This window comes from Phoca vitulina, unplaced genomic scaffold, assembly GCF_004348235.1.
Source record: "Phoca vitulina isolate PV1807 unplaced genomic scaffold, GSC_HSeal_1.0 scaffold117, whole genome shotgun sequence".
Classification (NCBI taxonomy): domain Eukaryota; kingdom Metazoa; phylum Chordata; class Mammalia; order Carnivora; family Phocidae; genus Phoca; species Phoca vitulina.
The window spans coordinates 925,462-945,753 of NW_022589820.1; the positions used below are offsets into that span (position 1 = coordinate 925,462).

A 20,292-nucleotide genomic window follows, 5' to 3' on the forward strand; every position below is an offset into this window, starting at 1 on the left:
TAAATCCACACAGATCTTGAAGAATTTCGGAACTACCTGGAAAAGCGTTTTGACTTTGAGCAAGTCACTGTGAAGAAATTCAGGACTTGGGCCGAGCGGCGGCAGTTTAACCGAGAAATGAAACGGAAACAGGCCGAGTCCGAGAGGCCCATCCTGCCGGCCAATCAGAAGCTCATCACTCTGTCTGTGCAGGATGCACCCACAAAGAAAGGTGAGTTGGGGCACATAAATTTTATCTTGGGCAGATTGGTTATCCTGTTCTTTTTCACTTGATGGTCCTAGAACATATGCTTTGTGTGCGAGTTGGATTTACTTCAAAGCTTATGTTTACCCTACGAATGCAGAGGTGCACTACGTTCACGGTGGTGAGCCCCTAATTCAGTGAGTCGCTAACTTGGATGGTGCCAGGTCCCGAGTGCTAGCTTGCGGCAGGTCCTCACGCTGTTGCTGAGATAGGCCTTCTTGTCACAGAGTTTGTCATTAACCCCAACGGGAAGTCCGAGGTCTGCATCCTGCACGAGTACATGCAGCGCGTCCTCAAGGTCCGCCCCGTTTATAATTTCTTTGAATGTGGTAAGTTTGACCTTCCTCGTCTCGGCCCTGAAGAATCCTACACCTCGCTGGGGTCACAGCTGGGGAGGCGGGAACTGATCATTAACCCCACTCTGCTGGGATAGAAGTGAAAGGGCAGGGCGGGGAGAAGCACGCTGCAGGTGGGCGGGTCGTGTTCACAGCTGTGTGTCCCTTCTGAGGACAAATGCCCCTGTTTCCCCTTTTCTTTATCCACACTCCCCCCACTCCCACCTTCTTCTCATCCCTTGCTCTGAGGAAGGCCCCCCACTGTCTCCACCTGCCCCCAGGTGGATGAAGGGGCCTCTGGCCTACACTTCCCACCAGCCCTTCTCCTGTCACCATCCACATCACACCTTTGTGAAAACTAGTTTGTCTTCCCTGTAGAACCCTGAACCCAGGAGTCACTCATTGTTTTAATGTTGTTCCCTTGGCTTCAGCATTTCTGCTGTTCACAGTCCTCTGTCCATCCTTCACAGACATTGATCCCTGTCCCTGGTGGCTTGGCCTCTGGCCTCCTGTTTCCCCTCCAGCTTATGAACCTATGGTCCCCCGTTTCCCAGTTTTCCTGGCATGCTCTCTGCCTGCTGACCAATCCTTGGCCCTATCTCCATGCCTCAGGGAGCCCCCGTCTCTGCCTTCCAGCAGTAGCCCTGACCCCGCCTTGTCTGTTGGTGCTGGCAGATTGTATGTGTGCGTGCGTGTGCGCTTTTATTGTCTTGGCAAGTATTTTTAAAACCGTGATTTTAATTTTAAGAGAACCCAAGTGAGCCTTTTGGTGCCTCGGTGACCATTGATGGTGTGACCTATGGATCTGGAACTGCAAGCAGCAAAAAACTTGCGAAGAATAAAGCTGGTAATGTGCCTGCTTGGGTATCAGAGACCCATGCTGCCCACAGTGTCCGCCCCTCCCCTTGGCTAGGGAGGGCTGGGGGTGGGGCAGATCCATTTGATTTATGTAATCCTCTAACTTGGTTTTTTAAAAGTATGTGCTCATTGGAAAAGACTCAAATAGAGGAAGTAAAATGTGAGAAATAAAACTAGAAAATTCAAACCGTCTCTGCTCTGTGGCAGCTGGGCCAGAATCTCCCGCCCTTGTCCCCACTGCTCACAGAGCTCACTGGGCCATGGTGAGCACACATTCTAGAGTGGGGTTGTTCGTAAACCGTGCAAAACGTGGGCATGCTAGATAACAAAGAGGTGGATTTTCACACTGTTGGCATTCTTGAGTGGTTTTGACATGTGAGAGGATGAATTCCTGAGTCCTTCAATCTCTAGATTTGGGACTGCCACTCACTGAATGTAGCCTGTCAGATCCCTGGGAAGGCCTGTGTTTTCCAGTTAAAAGGGAAGCCATTCTGCCTCACCATCAGGGTTACTTGGCCTCTTCTTGGAAGTGAAGCACATTTTAGGGTGGGTGTTGGGGGTGCACCTCAGGCCTGGTGCCCATAGTTCTATTCTTTTTATATATTTTTTAAGATTTTATTTATTTGAGGGGCGCCTGGGTGGCTCAGTCGTTAAGTGTCTGCCTTTGGCTCAGGTCATGATCCCGGAGTCCTGGGATCGAGCCCCGCATTGGGCTCCCTGCTCTGCGGGAAGCCTGCTTCTCCCTCTCCCACTCCCCCTGCTTGTGTTCCCTCTCTCGCTGTTGTCTCTGTCAAATAAATAAATAAAATCTTTAAAAAAAAAAAAAAAAAAAAAGATTTTATTTATTTGAGAGAGAGAAAGCATGAGCTGGGGGGAGGGGCAGAGGGAGAAGCAGACTCTCCGTTGAGCAGGGAGCCTGATGTGGGGCTCGATCCCAGGACCCGGAGATCATGACCTGAGCCGAAGGCAGACGCCCAACCAACTGAGCCACCCAGGTGCCCCCCACAGTTCTATTCTTAAGGTTTCTACCTCTGCTGTAGTGTCTTCCAAAGCACTCTGTCCTGTACAGGCATGAAGTATGTCAGTTTCAACACATTCTTACCAGGTCTCAGGTGGTGAAAGTGCTTTTGTTCATGTGACTCTGAGTTTACCTTGGAGTTGCTTTCTTTTGTGGTATATGCTGAGGATGATTGAGAGGATATGTTACTTTCTGCCCTTCCTTCTGTGAGGCTGTGCTGGGATCATGCACTCCACCCCTTCTCCGGGAAGACCTGCTGTCCATTTTAGAGAGATTGTGCCAAAAGGCTTTTTCAGCTCAGCAAACTAGTGCTACCAAGGTCATGGGGCAAATAGTTCAGAGTAGGGCCCATTGTGGGGGTGGAAACGTCCTGGCAGTAGGGCTCTGCTCTCCCCACGTGTGAGGATCCACTTCCTCTGCCCAGATCCCAGCTGCTCTCTAGATATCTCACTTGCTAGCACCTACGACTCTGTAGGGTCAGATTGTTACCCCTCCCCATTCCCCAGCACTCCCCACTTCCCCACCCCAGTGGTGAGTGGCAGCCCTGCTCATTCAGAAATCTGTGCTCAGCATTGAGCCATCCCTCTCCTCCGTCCTGCAGACACTTTCTCAAGAGTATCCGTCCAGTCTCGCTGCTTTTCCCTCCCGTACTCAACAGCAGCCTGCTCAGTCCTCAGGCCTCACTACTTGGCCTGGGTCCTGCTGAGCCATTTGCCTGCACGCCACCACCGTGATTTCTTGGAAACAGAGCTCGCCTGCCTTGCCTGCTACAAGTACCTCAGGGCAAGAGTACATGCAGCTTTTGTGGCTTAGGAGGCTGCCCACAGCCTAACACTTGCCCCACTGCGTCCTTTGCTCAGGATGTGCTCCTCCATCCTCTGCTCTCCCTGCCTCGGAAGCAGTGCTGTTCCCCAGGGCCCTTGCTTCCCTCTGAGCCATGGGAACCTTGGCCCTGCGCAGGAGCCAGCGTGCAGCTTGCTCTGGAGTCAGGAAGCAAGCTGGGTCCAAGCCCTCACCCTTGGGGTTTTTCTTTTCGTAGCCCGAGCTACGCTGGAGATCCTTATCCCTGACTTTGTCAAACAGACCTCTGAGGAGAAGCCCAAAGACAGTGAAGAGCTTGAGGTGAGTGTCATAATCCTGCTCTGTCTAGACCTGTGGCTCCAAGGCAGTGTCTGTGCCACCCCCCAGGCTAGTGCAGGTATGGATTTAAATCATCCAAGCTCCAGGTGATTTTTGTTTGTTCATATTTCATAAAGGGAAACGTGTTTGTCTTTGTGCAAGCAAGGCGGGGAAATGTCATTTTTTTCTGAGATTTTTGCCCCCTGTGTCTTGTAATGGGTGGCAAAGAATGTGCACAGTCACCTCTCCCCTGACTGTAGATCCATGGTGGGAATCTTTGAGACAGAGTCTGTAAGTTATGTTGTTCTTTGTATTAAGAACTGTTTAAAACTACTTGTAAACCTTTTTGGGTAGATATGAATCTATGGTTATTTGTAGTGAGGGCTTTTCAAACTCTGAAGAAGGCTTTCTTTTTTATAACTGCTCTTTTGATCTGTATATACCATACATTTTGCTCCTTTAAACCATACTCTTGAGTGGATTTTCATATATTCAGAGTTGTGCCTTCATCACAATGGTCTAATTTTAGAATATTTTCATCTTTCTAAAAGGAAACCCCGTACCCATTAGCAATCACTCCTAATTCTCCGTGTCCCCCAGCCCCTCAATCCCTGGCAACCACTAATCTCCTTTCTGTCTTGATGGATTTGCTAGCTCTGGACACTTCATATCAGTGGAATCATATGACATGTGGTCCTTTATTGACTGGCTTCTTTTTAAACCATGCTGTGTTAGCTGTGGGTTTTATCCGATTGAGGAAGTTTCCTTCTGTTTTGCTGAGAGTTTTTTTCAGGAATGGATGTTGGATTTTGTCAAATGTTTTTCCTTCTTCTATTGAGATGATTGTGTGGTTTTTGTCTTTTACTTTATTCATATTAGTGGTATATTGCGTGGGTTTTTGAATATTAAACCAATCTTGGATTCTGGGACAAATTCCACTTGGTTTTGGTGTACCTAAGTTTTATGTGTTGCTGGATTTAGCGTGCTGGTTTTTTGTTAAGGATTTCTGCAGCTATATTTATAAGGGATACTGGTCTGTAGTTTTCTTGTAATGTGTGATGTTGGGGGAATACTGTCTTTACAGAATGAGGTGAAAATGTTCTTTTCTCTTGTGTGCAATAGTTTGTGAAAGGTTAGTATTAATTTTTAAACATTTGGTAGAATTCACAGTGAAACCATCTGAGTTTAGACTGGACTTTGACATTACTTAATTACGTTATTTAATTTTCACGTGTACTTCTCTTCAGATTTCCTGCTGCATTTTGAGCTGGTGTGGGGACTTTGTATCTTTATAGGAACTTTTCCGTTTGCTCTAGGCTATCTCATTCATTGGCATACATCTTTCATAGTGTGCCCTCATGACCCGCTTCATTTGGTAAGGTTGTGGTGCTGATCCTGCATTCGCTCCTGATTTTAGTAGTTTCCCTCTGTTCTTCTCTTGGTCAGTCTAAGGTTTGTCACTGTCATTGATCTTTCAACGATCCAACTTCTGGTTTTGTTTTTTTTTTCCTATTGCCTTTTTAATTTTCTATTTCATTTATTTCTGCTCTAGCCTTTATTTCAATACTTTATTTGGCCAGTCTTAGGTTTAGTTTGTTCTTTTCTAGTGTTTTCAGGTTAGGGTATTGATTTGAGGTGTTCTTTTTAAATACTGGAATTTATGGCTATAAATTTTTTTCTGTGTACTACTTTAACTGCAGGCCATAAGCTTTAGTGTGTTGTGTTTCTGTTTTCGTTCATCTCAGGGTATTTTTCTAATTTCCCTTGGGATTTCTTCCTTGAACGATTGGTCATTTTAGGAATATTTACTTTTCATATATTTGTGAATTTCCCAAATTTCCTTTAGTTGTTGATCTTTAATTTAATTCCAGTGTGGTTCGAAAACATAGTTTGTATGATTTCAGTCAGTCCTTTTAAGTTCACTGAGGCTTGTCTTAGGACCTAGCATATAGTCTGCCCTGGAGAATGTTACCTGTGTGCATGAGGCGAGTGCACTTCCTGCTGTTACTGGGTGAAGCAGGTGTCGGTTAGGTCCAGTTGGGTTATGGTGTTTGTTCTCTATCTTTGTTGGTCTTCTGCCTTGTTCTTCTGTTTTTTTTTTTTTTTCCTTGAGAGAGAGAGAGAGAGAGTGGGCGTGTGCGCGCCCGTGGTGGGGGAGGGGCAGAGGGAGACAGAATCCCAAGCAAGCTCCATGCCCAGCACGGAGTCCGAGTCCACCTCGGGGCTCAGTCTCACGACGCTGAGGTCTCAACCTGAGCCGAAATCAAGAGTTGGATGCCCAACCGACTGAGACACCCAGGTGCCCTGCCTTCTGTCTGTTATTGAGAGTGGGTACTGGAGTCTCCAGCTGTTATTCTTGAATTATTTCTCCCTTCAGTTCTGTCCATTTTTGCTTCACGTATTTTGGGGCTGTTGTTAGATACATACATGTTTGTGGTATTGTGATATAATAAGAGGTATATGTTTGGTGTTTGTTCTTGGTTCCTGGTGCAGAGCTTCTACAATATATTAATGTTTGTTTTTTGTCCCCAGTTCTTTAAAAAGCTGCAGGTTGATAAAGGTGAATGGAATGTCTTTTCTTATTTTTAACACACCCCTTTCTTTCTTTTTTTATATTTTATTTATTTAAGTAATCTCTATACCCAACGTGGGGCTCAGACTCAAGACCCCAAGATCATGAGTTGGCATGTTCCACCAACTGAGCCAGCTAGATTCCCCCAACACATCCCGTTCAACCACACCTGGGTTTATGTTAATAAAGTGACTTTTGGACCATCCCTTTGAATGGGAGCTGGTTGCCTGTGGAATCTACCATATAATTAGAGGGTTAGAACTTTCAGCCCCCCCTTTCCCATGTGTGTTGTGTGTGTGTGTGTGTGTGTGTGTGTGTGTGTTTAGGAGGCAGTGGAGGTTGAGCTAATCACTAATGGCCAGTGATGTAATCAGTTATGCCTGTGTAGTGAAGCCTTCATAAAAAAAAAAAACAAAACTGAAGGGGTTCAGAGAGCATCTGGGTTGATGAACACATTGAGGTGCTAAAAAAGGTGGCATGCTCAGAGAAGGCATGGAAGTTCTGTACCCCTTTATACTTTATTTATCTTTTCAATCTGGTTGTTCCTGAGTTATATCCTTTTGTAATAAACCAGTTCTTTATTAAGTAAACTGTTGTCCTGAGCTCTGTGAGCTGTTCTGGAAAATTACTGAAGCTGAGGAAGGGTTGGGAACCGGTATTGTACAGCTGCTCAGTCAGAGCACAGGTGACAACCTGGACTTGAGGTCAAGTGATGGCAACAGTCTTGTGGGACTGAGCCCTTAACCTGTGGAGTCTGCTCCAACTCCTGGCAGTTAGCGTTAGAACTGCTTGGTGTGGAAACCCACTCATTTGGTGTCAAGTGTTGAAACTAGAAGTCAGTTCTGTTTAATGTTTATGATATTAATGTCATCTTGATAGATGGGCCCTTTGTCATTATTAAATATCCTTTATTTCTAATAACAATTTTTGTCTTAGAGTCAGTTTTATCTGATATAGTCACTCCTACTCTCTTAATTACTCTTTGTGTGATATGTGTTTCCTTCTTTTTACTTATAGCCTATTTGTGACTTTGAATCTAAATCATGTCTCTTATAGACAGCATATAATTGGGTTTTGTTTTTATCCTTCTGTCAGTCTCTGCCTTTTGATCTGAGGGCTTAGGCAATTTTTGGGGAAGATTTCATTTTATTTTTAAAGAATTAATTTATTTGAGAGAGAGTGAATGAGAGTGGGGGGAGGGGCAGAGGGAGAGAGTCCCCATGCAGACTTCCCACTGAGCGTGGAGCTGCCCTGCTCAATCCCAGCACCCATGAGACCATGACCTGAGACAAAACGAAGAGTGGGATGCTTAACTGAGCCACCCAGGCGCCCCTAAAGATTTCATTTTTACATAATCTCTGCACCCAACATGGGGCTCGAACTCACAATCCTGAGATCAAGAGTCGTATGCTTCACTGACTGAGCCAGCCAGGCACCTGTTTTAATTTCAGTTTATTGACTTGTTTTGTTTTGTTTTGTTTCTCAGCGGGTTGGGGGGGTGGGGTGCTTAGTCCATTGAAATGTAATTACTGATAAGGTAGAATTGATGTATGCCACGGCACTGTTTGCTTTCTGTTTTATGTCTTTCTATTCCTCAGTTCCTCCATTACTGTCTTCTTTGTCTTAGATACTTTAGTTATTTTCTCAGTGGTTGTCCTAGGGAATTTCAGTCACATCTAAACTAAAAACAGTCTAGCTTGGACTATTGCCAGCTTACTTCAATCATATACAAAACTTCGCTCCTGTATAGCTCTATTTACCCCCACTTTTATGCTTTCACTGTCACAAATGACATCTCTGTATGTTGTGTGTCCATAAACATGGATTTATAATTATTGCTTTATGTAGTTGTCTTTTAATTCAGGTAGAAATAGTATGTGTTTATATTGTCTTTTATTTACTATAGTTATCTTTACCTTCTGTAGTGCCCTCAGTTTGTTAACAGTCTGTAGTGTTCCTTTTATTTCAGCTGGAAGGCTCTTAGTATTTCTGGGAGGGCAGTTCTGGTAGCAGTGGATTCTCTCAGGTTTTGTTGATCTGAGAATGTCTTAATGATTCCCTTTTTTGTTTTTTTTTTTTAAAGATTTTTATTTATTTGACAGAGAGAGACACAGCGAGAGAGGGAACACAAGCAGGGGGAGTGGGAGAGGGAGAAGCAGGCTCCCCGCGGAGCAGCGAGCCCGATGCAGAGTCGCTTAACCAACTGAGCCACCCAGGTGCCCCTGATTCCCTTTTTTGAAGCATGGTTTTGCTGGTTATAGAATTCTTGGTTGACATTCTTTTTCTTCATAGTGGGAATATGTCATCCTACTGCCTTCTGGCCTCTACAAGGAATGAGAAGCCAGTTGTTCATCTTACTGAGTCATATTATTGATGAGTTGTTTCTCTTACTGTTTTCAAGGTTTTCTCTTTGGTCTTTGACAGGTATGTCTAGGTATAGATTTCTTTAGCTTATTATTTTGGAATTTGTTGAACTTCTTGAATATGTAATGTTTTTCATCCTTGGGAAGTTTCAGCCTTTATTTCCTCACATATTTTTTTTTTGCCCTTTTATTTCTCCTCTCTTTCTGGGACTCCCATTATTATGTAAGCAGGTATACTCCCACACTATCCCACAGGTCTCATAGACACACAGACCTCGTAGTCACTAGTCTTTTTCCTCTTTTTTTTTTTTTTAAATGTTCCTCAGACTGGATATTAACCCAACCAGTATGGGACTTGAACTCAGGACCCTGAGATCAAGAGTCAGAAGCTCAACCGATTGAGCCACCCAGGCACCCCTTTGATTTGCCTGCCCTTTGATTTGCCTGTCTTAAGTTTGCTGATCTTTCTTCTGACCGAATCGGCTTTTGAACCCCTCTAGTGAATTTTTTTTATAATTTCTATGTCTTTATTGAAATTCTGTTTGGTGAGATATTGTTCTTGTGCTTTCTTTTAATTCTTTAGACATGGTGTGTTTGTTTTTTTTTTTAGTTTTTTGAGCATATTTATTATAGCTGATTTAAAGTCTTTAGTAAGTCCAGTTTCCTCAGGGATGGTTTGTATTGATGGCTTTCTCCCATCTTGTAGGGCATATACATTTGTGTGTCATTTCATATCTCATAATTTCTTTTGTCAAAACCTGGACACTTTAAGTAATGTGGCAACTCTGGATGTCAGATTACCTCCCCTTCCCAAGATTTGTTGTTCTTGCTGTTTTTGTTGCTGTCTATTTAGTGACTTTGTTAGTTTGCTAGGACTGACGTAACAACATACCACAGCCTGGGTGATTTAAACAACAGAAATTTTTTGCCTCACAATTCTGGAGTCTAGACCTCTAAAATCAAAGTGTCAGCAGGGTTGGTTCCCTCTGGGAGCTGGGAGGGAAGGATCTCTTTCAGCCCTCTTTCCTTCATTTGGAGATAGCTGTTGAAGATAACTAGTAACAGGCTTTCTCCATGTCTGTGTGTTTATTTCCAAATCTTCTCTTTGTAATGACAGTAGTCGTGTTGGGCTTAGGGCCCACCCTAATGACTTCATTTTCACTTGATTACCTCTGTAAGGATCCTGTCTGCAAAAAAGGTCACATAATGGCATACTGGGAGTTAGGATTTCAACATATGAATTTGTGGGGGGACATATTTCAACCCATAACAGTGACTTTCCTAGACTATTCTGCAGGCAGGGGATGTGTGGCTCCAGCAGCCTTTTTGGAGGATGGGAACTTTGTTTTGTCACAGCAGCTTATCTGAGCAGGCTCTGCTGTTGGCCACCGGTGGTGGGGGGAATGGGGTATCTTGCAGGACACACACACCCCTTGCCTGTGGCTATTATGGTAAAGTTTAAAGTAACTCAGTAAATTACAGTTGACTTGAAAATTTTTTGACATGTTGAGATAATGGAAAATTCTCCAGGGTTAGTAGAACAAGCGTTAGGAATGCCTGGTTTCAAGATAACATCCAAGACAGTCTCTCTTTAGTGTTGTGGCCTCTAAGATACCAGCATCTTCCTTGGTTGGTGGTTGAATGAATAAGCAGCTCATTACAGTTTTTAAATCTGAAAGTCTCTGTGCTTGCTCTAGTTTTAGTTCACTTGTGTTTAGCACCATTGTAGTTCCCTAAGCAGGGACCACCCAGTTTCATTCTGGCCAGCACAGGGACCTAGGGTGTGTTCCATGGCTCCTCCAGCGTTGGCAGGATATGTGTGTTGCATAGTGGCCTGTCGCTCCAGTTCCCTGCTCTGTCCCAGCTGCCCTTCGCAGTCCTACCACCTGCATTGCGGCCTCCTCATATGTGGCCATGCAATGGGATGTGCACCTGGAGGGCTGCAAGCTCTCTCTAGACTTTACCATCAGCCTTGTCACTGCCTCACACTTTGTGATCAGGGTACACTTGGTGATCAGAGGCCGGTGGTTACCTCTTCTCTGTTGGAGGTGCATGGTTTAATGATGACCAGCTGGCAGTCTTTGTGCTCTGTTCTTTCGTCCTCCACCTTTCCTCCTGCCCTCAGTCTGCAAGGTCATTGTGGCTGCAGCCTTTTCCTTGGAGCTTTTCCCATCAGCACCTCTAGTGAGGCATTTGCATTTGCCTGAGGCATCTGCCAGGACAGGTGCTGTGGGTTTCAGGGATTTGTGCCTCAGGTTGTGCCGAATAGTAGTAAGATTCAGGTTCTGGCCATGTATTCTGGGGCTCGTCTGGAAAGTGAGGGATCTTTCTAGAAATGACATCAGAAAGTAGGCTGAGAAAGAGGAGGTTTCCTCAGGTGGAGGATGCCACATGGGCAGCTTGGAAATCCTAGGTAAAAGTTCCCTTGTACATACAAGGGGCTTTTCCATGTCACTTCTCCAATTCTCTGACGTCAGCGAGGTGTCTACAACTCTGCTCAGTTCTCACACTGTCTACATGGAGTTGCTTCAATCCCAAAAGACTGCCCACACTTCCCACTCCAGCCACAAATGGGGTGCCCAGGCCACCCACATTGCCCAGCCAAGGACAGATTCAGGGGTTCCCATGACTTCCCTCAGTTTCATTAATTTGCTTGAATTAGAACTTTCTTAGAATCTACTCTCAGAACTCAGGAAAACACCTTATGTTTACTGGTTTATTATAAAGGATACAGATGGACAGCCAGATGAACAGGTCCTTAAATTGTGTTTGCTCTTTCTGGTGACCAGCCCCATCATGAAGCTCCCATCATGAAACTATCTAGGGTCCCCACCAACCCCAACCCCTCCCCCGCTCCGGTCTCCTCATTAGCATAAACTCAGGTGAGGTCCAGAGGGGCTCGTTTGAATAACAAAAGATATACCTGTTGCTCAGGAAATTCTAAGGGTTTTAGGAGCTCCATGCCAGGAACTGGATACAAGGACCAAATATGTGTCCGATGGCCAAAAATATCCTCATCCTCTGGAGAGGGTTTTTCACACTTAGAATTTAATTGTATAGGTGTGTGCACACATACACATTGTATTTTTCCCTTGTTTTATTTATTAATTTATTTATTTTTACAGATTTTATTTATTTATTTGACAGAGACACAGTGAGAGAGGGAACACAGCAGGGGGAGTGGGAGAGGGAGAAGCAGGCTTCACGCTCAGCAGGGAGCCCGATGCGGGGCTCATCCCAGGACTCTGGGACCATGACCTGAGCCGAGGGCAGACGCTTAACGACTGAGCCACCCAGGTGCCCCATGTATTTTTCCCTTGTTTTAAAATTTGTCAGAGAAGAGAGTAGCTTCTCTGTCAGGTTGGATGTGTTAGAGCAGCTCAGTCCTGACTGATTTTGCTCTCTTGCTCCTAAAAAATTGTGACAGTGTTTCTGTCACATCCTTGTGAGTAGCTCGATAGGTGGTGGCCCCTCTTTCCCATGGTGCCTCTGTGGAGGTGTGGTGCCAGAGCTCAGGCTGTGAGGGCATTCCCTTCTTGTGTGGACTCCCGGGGGACGGACAGCAGGATGCCAAGGTGGGCTGAGTGGGCCCTGGTTCTTTGGGAGCTCTCGCTGTGCCCTGCTGTTCTTGTGGTACAGTGGCACAAAGTCCACATGCAATGGTGGCGTGGATATAGAAATCCAGAGTTTGAGAGCTGCCATGGAAGTAGAGGCTTGGGGCAGGGCGTGTTTGATGTTGATTAAAAAGGCAAAAACGGATGACCAGAACTGGCACCATGCCATTCACAAGACCTGGGGTGATTTCTTCTCAGTATCTTACTGCTTCTTAGATACCTGTGGGATGGTGGCGCCTGGGTGGCTCAGTTGTTAAGCATCTGCCTTCGGCTCGGGTCATGATCCCAGTGTCCCGGGATCGAGCCCCGCATCGGGCTCCCCGCTCCGCGGGAAGCGTGCTTCTCCCTCTCCCACTCCCGCTGCTTGTGTTCTCTCTCCCGCTGTGTATCTCACTCTGTCAAATAAATAAACAAAATCTTTTAAAAAAAAAAAAAGATACCTGTGGGTTCTGGTTGGTTCATGGTTGTTCTAGAATTTAGGTATCAGTGACCCGTTGTTTCTGCCTTTTTGGTTTTTTTTTTTTCCCCCAATTTACTTTTTAATTTATACAGAGTTAAATGCACTTTTTGGTACACTTTTGTGTTTTGAACCATGCATATAGTTTTGTCATGTAACCCACAGCACAATCAAGAACATTTTCAAATTTCCCCCTCCCAGTTCTCTTGAACTGTCCTTTTGTCATCAGAATTCTCTCTTTTCACCCTGCTAGGCACTGAGCTGTCTCCCTAGGTTAGCCAGTTCCCGAATGTCTTATCAGTGGAGTCACAGGGTAGGTACCCCGAGAACCAGGCTCCAACTCGGTGATGCACGTAGGATTCGTCTCTGTTGGTGCCTGTGTCGATGGTTGGGTCATTTTTGCTGCTGAGCGTGCCCACTACAGGGCAGTGCTGGGTGTGTTCTTCCGTCTTGATTGAGGGGTGTTGAGCACACTGCCAGTTGTGGGTGATTAGCACTTGGTTGCTATGAGGCTGTCCAGGTTTCCATGTGAGCGTAGATAAATAAGCACCCAAGATGGCCTTGCTGGGCTGTACGGTAGGTGTGTGTTCAACTGGATACCTTTGCACATCTGTGGGGAGCAGCATGTATGTGTGGGTCTGTCTCTACATTTGGTTCTGTCTCCTTGGTCTGTGTGTCTGTCCCTTCACCAGTGCCATACCTTCTTGATGACATGAATTCCTTTTTTTTTTTCTTTCTTTTTTTAAGATTTATTTATTTGAGAGAGAGAGCACGATTGTGGCGGGGGCAGGGGCAGAGGGAGAGTGAGAGAATCCCAAGCAGATTCCGCCACTGAGTGCGGAGCCCAGCGCAGGACTCGATCTCACAACCCTGAGATCCCGACCTGAGCTGAGACCAAGAGTCGGATGCTTAACCGACTGCACCACCCAGGCACCCAAATGACATGAATTCTTGAAATCAGATAGTGTGAACCCTCCAACTTTGTTCTTTTTCAAAAGTACTTCCATACCATGCTCCTTTGCCCTTCCATAAAGAAACAGTATGTCAGTATGGAAAGTTCTGTTGAGATTCTGATTGGAATTGTGTTACATCTGTAGATGAATTTGGGGAGAATGTACTTCCTAACGGTATTGAGTCTTCCGGTTCACAACCCCAGTGTGTCTCCCCATTTATTGAGGTCTTCGTTCATGTCTTTTATTGTAGCTTGGTCATCTCCAGTGTGCAGATCCTGCACTCGTTTTCTTAGATTTAGACATAAGTATTTCACACATGTTTTGGACCTGTTGTGAGTAGCACTTTAGTTTCAGTCCTGACTGTGGATTGCTAGTGTAGAGAGATGGAATTTACTGTCTGTATGTTGACTGTGTGTCTTGCCGCTTTGCAAACTGTGTTACTTGTTCTAATAGTTTTTCTGTAGATTTCTTTGGAATTCCTGTGTACAGACTAGGTTGACTGAGATTAAAGGTGGTTGGATTTCTTCCTTTCCAATCTAGATGCCTTTTATTTCTTTTTCTTGGCTTGCTGTTCTGGCCAGAAGCTCCATTACATGTTGAGTAGCAGTGGGGAGAGTGGACATCCTAGTCTTGTTCCTGATCTTAGGCGGGAAGGATCCAGCCTCTGACCACTGAGTGTGATGTTAGCTGTCCGTTTTTTGTTGGTGCCCTCTATCAGGTTGAGGAAGGGTTCTTCTATTCTTGGTTTGTTGAGTGTTTTTATCATGAAAGGGTGTTGGCAGTTTGTCAAATGCCCTTCCTGTACCTGTTGATAGGCCTTTTCCTCTTTAATTTGTTGATAGAGTGAATTTGGTTGATTGATTTATTTTTTAAAAACTGCATCCCTGGGATAAGTCCTACTTGGGCACGGCATAGATTTGTTTTTATGTGTTACTGGTTGCGAATTGCTAATACTCTGTTTAGGATTTTTATACCTGTATTCATGAGGGATATTAGTTTGTAGTTTTCTCTTTGGTGTTAATAACAGAGTACTACTAACATCATAAAATGAATTGGCAGTTGTTCCTCCTCTTAAGGTTTTTTGAAAGATTCTCTAGAATTGGTGGTGTTTTTTTTTTCTCTCTCAAATGTTTGGCAGTTGTCACCAATGAAGCCATCTGCATGTGTAGTTTTCTCTGCGGGAAAGTTGTATCAGCTTCTTGAAAAGGGCAGTTTGGGTAGTTTGTATTTTTTAAGGAATTGGTCCATTTTCTCTAAATTGTTGAATTTATGGGTGCTGGGCTGTCTGTGGTGCTCCCTCATGGTCCTTCAATGTCTGTTGGGCACTGATTCTCCAGGCTTCTTGCATACTGTTGTCAGTGGGTCACTTCTGCCCTTTGTGCTGCAGTTCCTATATGCCCCTCATAGGTTAACCATGAGCCACATGTGGCTGTGGCCCTTGGTGCAGGTAACTGTGGTGCCGGCCTTTGCCTGCGGCTGTTGGATGTCTTTGGGCTTCTGAGTATGTGTTCTCCAGCTGTATGTGTGCACCTCGGCTCTTGCAGGGAGGATCCTGGGCACACAGGTTGTTTTCCACCTACTCAGCCTGGTCCATAGCCCAGGTGCTGGCTGCCGGTTACAGACTGGTCCTCATAGGCTGAATGAGAGAGCCAGCCTCCGCTGATGGTTTGGCTACCTGGCCAGCCATTGAGGATGGGTCCAGGGCTTGACGTCTTGGTGAATAACTTTCCTTGGAAACTGATCCACGCTGATATGGGCACTTGTAAGTGGAGGTATCCTGTGGGGACCTGTTGGAAGACAATAGCCAAATGAGAGCAGGGAGATTTTCAGCTCACCAGAATCAGGAATCCTCTTCAGAAATAGTACCTTGCTTTTCTTGACTCAGTCAAAGTGAGTCCGCTGGTGGAGGGAGAGGAACCCGTGCCTCCGTCCCCACAGCAGCAGTGTTATGTTCTTACAAGAAGAGGCAGGGAGATGGAGAGGGGACCATGTGGAGATGGGAGTGACGCTGCCACAAGTCAAGGAAAGCTTGGGGCTGTCAGAACCTGGGAAAGCCAAGGAATGATCTTCCTGAGAGGTTTCAAAGGGAATGTGGCCTGCTGACTCCTTGCTTTTGGACTTTTGGCCTCCAGAAATGTGAGAAAATAAGCCACCCTTTTTGTGGTACCTTGTTATGGAGGTGGGCTGTGCTGAATGGATAGGCCATGGCCTCCCTTCACTGGGGGTGGCTCAGCAGAGGCCCAAGCCTGGTTGGAGTCAGAGCCACTTCCTGGCTGCTGCCTGCCTCTGTTGTGCAGAACTTGCCTTTTTTCCCCTAAAAAACGGATTAAGTGGTGTCTCATTAACCCTTCTTAGTAGTTCTGTTCTCTGGTTCTCATAGTGATTGGTTTCAGAGCCAGGACGGATGACTTTGTGTTTGAAACGGGAGCGAGGCCAGGCCCTTTGCAGCCTTCAGGAGGCTTGCCCTTTTTAGAGTACATTGCTTTTTGTCTTGACTTACCTTCTTTCTTCTATAGTCTCACGATGATCTTCAAATTTTTCTCCTAAGGTTGTCTGTCTTTAGATTTCTGACTAATTGTTCAGACTTAGATTCAGCAAAGGCTCCCAGGCAGCACCAGGCTCTACCACCCTGTTGCAATATGTTCTCTCCAACCTAGCACAGCACTGCTCGTCCCGTCTCAGAGGGGCAGCTGGACAGTGAGGTGGGGGTGTGACATGCTCCTTGAGGCAGTAAAGAGGACAGGAAACTTCTGGGGCAAGCAGACAGCATGGGGAGCAGCTCTGCGCGTCCAGCAGGCTCGGTCCAGCACTTAGGAGTGGCTGCTTTGTTTTGTAGTATTTTAACCACATCAGTATCGAGGACTCACGGGTCTACGAGCTGACCAGCAAGGCCGGACTGTTGTCTCCCTATCAGATCCTCCACGAGTGCCTTAAAAGGTAGGGCGGGTGCTTCCCCTCCTGAGAGCGGTCATGGGGGCTTCTCTTTTGGTGCCCAGTGTCTTTACTAGCCATTTATCCTGGCTTAAGAGGTGCTGTTAAAGGTGGGGCTGTTGCAAGTATTCCGTGCATGCACAGAAGCCCCTCGTGCCTGGCGGTCAGTCAGAGCCCGTGATGGGGTGTATGCAAAGACTGCCCTCCTTCTCAGCTGAGAAGCGGTTTGGGGAAAGAGTTGGCACTATCTTCAGAGAGCCTTTAAAGGGCTTTCCTGAAGTTGCTGTTTCCTCCCTTCTCAGCTGATGTCACCTCTTGTCTCTAGAAACCATGGAATGGGTGACACATCCATCAAGTTTGAAGTGGTTCCTGGTAAAAACCAGAAGAGCGAATATGTCATGGCGTGCGGCAAACACACAGTGCGCGGCTGGTGTAAGGACTGCCTCCCCTGCTTCTGGCCACCCCGTCACAATTTCTCATGACTGCTGGGGCGGTGGCTCCCTGCTTTGTGGCCTCTCTGGCAGCCCTGAGCCTCTGTGGCTTGGTCTCTGGCCACTGCTCTGGCATCTTTCCTGAGCTCCTGCCTTGGGTGCTGACTGCCTGCAGTGTGTCCACTGGCATCTCCTCTCGACCTCGGAAAGGCAGTCACCCGCAGGCGGGACCATGGGAGTCCTGCCCACACCATCCCTGTCCTCCTGGTGCCTGGGATTGGGCTGATCGTTTGGGTTAGACCGTGTGTTCCCCTCCTGCCACCAGTGCCCCATCCAGCCCGTGGTCCCTGTGGCAGGAGGAGGGGTGTCCTGGAATGGCAGCAGAGCCCCTGGCCTGCCATACTCGGTGTCCCTGTGTTCCGGTGTCTGTGTGCACCACCTGTACTCTTTACCGAATTTGGTTCTTGGAGTAACCACTTTTTAAAACTTTTAAATATTTTAAAAGAAAACCTTGTATGACTATTATAAACACAAAACCGGTGCTGTGTAAATTGGAAGGTAACATACCAGTTGTCCCTCGGAAAATCACAGAACCACTTGCACACCCAGCTGTCCCCGTGATCCAGCAGGCACCAGTCCTCACGGAGCCACCTTCTGGAGCAGGCAGGCGGGGCGGAGGAGGGACTCTGGGCCATTGACACCCCCCCCCACCCCACCCCCGCTTCTGGGAAGTGTGGCCCGCCTTGCTCTGCCTAGCCATAGGTGTCTCCTGGCACTCACTGTTCTCCAGACCCACTCTGCTCCTTGGCCCTGCCTTCCCTCTGCATAGAAACCCCCCCAAAGTGCATGCACCCCCTGGAAACTCCTCTGGGCTTTCTGGCGGAGTCTGTCCTCCCCTGTGCCTGCCGACACTCATTGTTGCTTGTCTTTGTCTCTGGAAGTGTGGGGTGTGGTGGGAGGGAGGCCTCGTCAGCTATACCTTGGGCCTGTGCTGATTTCCTGAGTCTCTGAGGGGGCTCTTCTGTAAAGTGGGGTGGGGTGGGTCCTGGCCTCAGCTTTGTGAGACCTGGTCCCCAGTGCAGGGCTAGAACACGTCTCTACCCCCTCTTGTAGAACATGCCCTCAGCTGGGTGGGGGCATGGCAGGTGTGCTCCTGTTTCAGAGAGCTGGCCGTGTTGGCTGGATGTTAGGGACTCCCTCTCCACATTTTGTCTTCCTCACAGGTAAGAATAAGAGAGTTGGAAAACAGTTAGCCTCTCAGAAAATCCTTCAGCTGCTGCACCCACATGTCAAGAACTGGGGGTCTTTACTTCGCATGTATGGCCGCGAAAGCAGCAAGATGGTCAAACAGGTAACTGGGTCCCCCTGGGCCTAGGGCAGCCTCCATGCTTCTCATCCTCCTCCCCCACCATGGGGCACGTGTTTGGGGTCCTGCTGTCACGGGACAAAGTTGGGCAGCTCTGCTCTTGTTCAGTGCTGCCTCTTGGGCCCTCTGCTGGCCACGTCTGTGACCTTGGGGGTGGGAGGTCATTCATGCTGTGTCTCCCTCCCTGAGAAGCCTGGGCCTGGCACTGGCTGTGTGGGAAGGGCCTGCCCAGCAGGAGGTGCAGCTGGTGGTGCTGGCAGCCCAAGTGGAGAGGAAGCTTCTGAGCTGAGCCCTGTTGTCCCCTGCCCTTAGCCCCAGGGGGCTGGAAGCCCTTGGATTAATTTGAGGACCCCTAGGAGCTTGAGGGAGAGTAAGAGATGCAGGGCAGCTTTTCCTGGCTATGAATACCAGTTTACCTTGTATGTCATCTGGTTAGTTTCTGCTGTTTTGCTGAGTTGTTGAGATTTAAATCAATACCCTTAGGTTTGTGTGCTCTGTGAGGTGGAAGGAAATACTGGGAGGTGTTTATGGTTTTTAAGTTTTCCCCTGATGTTTCCAGAAATAGTTTGGGTTATTGGCACCCCAGTAAGGGGAGGGGTGGTCATTGTGGCATCCCTGAAGAGGCGCTCATTTGGGACTTGACAAGATGGGGTGAAGGAGGTGACACTGGGCTCGTAGGGTGCTTAGAGGAACCTCAAGGTGAGTTGCTGATATAACTCAGATGCAGTGCAGATGAGGCTGACTTCCGCCTTTATATGCCTTACTTTTGTGCAGCATCTTGGTTGGACTAAGATTGAGAGAGAGAAAGCCTGCTTTGGCCCATGAGTGGAAACCGTCCCGAGGTTGGAGGGCGAGGGTCTGGTCTAGGCACAGTGCTAGCTTGCATCTTTTGGAGGACAGGTGCAAGGCACTGCAGGTGTCCTCAGAGATGGCCTCTTCACCCAGGAAGGGCCTCAGGACAGCTTGGTCCTGCACTGAAGGTCATAGGGCACACAGATATGTAGAGAGCCCTGTGTCTTGGGCTAATGGGCTCCCAGCTGGGCCCCAGTGCCAGGGTATGTCCCATCTGGCAGCGTGCCATTCTGCTGACTGAGGCTGTGCTCTGGTCATTCCGTTCTGAGGGTCTGGGCAGTGCGAGTGCTCAGCACCGATGGCAGGAGTGGAGGCAGCTGGTTGCCTGGGTGCCCTTGCCTTATGAAGGGAAGATGCTGTAGCTTCTTCCTGCTGAGGGTGAGGCAGAAGTGGGGGTGGCATGGTCAGAAAGTGAGCTGGGCAGCCGTGGACTGGTCTACGTTCTCTGTGGCTTTGTCAGCCTGCCGGGTGTGGGTTGAGGGTGGGGCAGCCGGTCTGGGGTCATGCAGCTCTGGCTGCTGGCCACAGTGTGTCGATGAGGTCTGCCCCGGGCATTCCTGAGAGTGAGGCACTGTGCTCCCCCAGGAGACCTCGGATAAGAGCGTGATTGAGCTGCAGCAGTATGCCAAGAAGAACAAGCCAAACCTGCACATCCTGAGCAAGCTGCAGGAGGAGATGAAGAGGCTGGCCGAGGAGAGGGTGAGCATGCAGGCTTGGCCAGCACCACAGGCCATGGCCCCTCTACTCCCTCATCCCCTTGCCCTCAAGGGAGGGGAGGGGTGTTGAGTCAAGGTCAAACTGGCAGCTGTGGGGGTAAAGTCAGCCCGCAGGAACCCATCCCTGGCTCCTGATGCCTGTGTAGTGCTCCCTCTTCCCAGTGAGTCCTCAATACTTCCAGAGTAGATTTCCTTTTCTTTGTGTTTCAGCATTCATGATACTTGCATCAAATCACTTCATTTTTTAGTTACATTATAGAGCTCTCAGCCCTGGCCTACAGCTGTGAAGGGCCTGGCTTCTGGGTGTTTCCACCCAGTACCAGCTGTTTGAAGGCAGGTACAGTGCACCTGCCAGGCCTCCCTTACTCAGGGTCATGTGGGTGACAGACCGCCATCATGGACCTCTTCTTCAGGCCCTTGGCACTTCTGTGAGAGAGGAGCATTGCTCACAGGACAATTTGAC

At 47.6% G+C, this 20,292-nt stretch overlaps 1 protein-coding gene across 1 annotated transcript in view; it reads left to right on the forward strand.

Moving 5' to 3' along the window:
* Positions 1-20,292, forward strand: part of DGCR8 (DGCR8 microprocessor complex subunit) — a 34,556-nt gene that overhangs the window by 11,789 nt on the left and 2,475 nt on the right. Inside the window, exons 6-13 of the mRNA XM_032398538.1 lie at positions 14-211; positions 472-573; positions 1,328-1,426; positions 3,495-3,577; positions 16,370-16,470; positions 16,790-16,896; positions 18,119-18,246; positions 19,699-19,812. Coding sequence (XP_032254429.1) covers positions 14-211; positions 472-573; positions 1,328-1,426; positions 3,495-3,577; positions 16,370-16,470; positions 16,790-16,896; positions 18,119-18,246; positions 19,699-19,812 — 932 coding nt within the window. The remainder of the gene's footprint in view (positions 1-13; positions 212-471; positions 574-1,327; positions 1,427-3,494; positions 3,578-16,369; positions 16,471-16,789; positions 16,897-18,118; positions 18,247-19,698; positions 19,813-20,292) is intronic.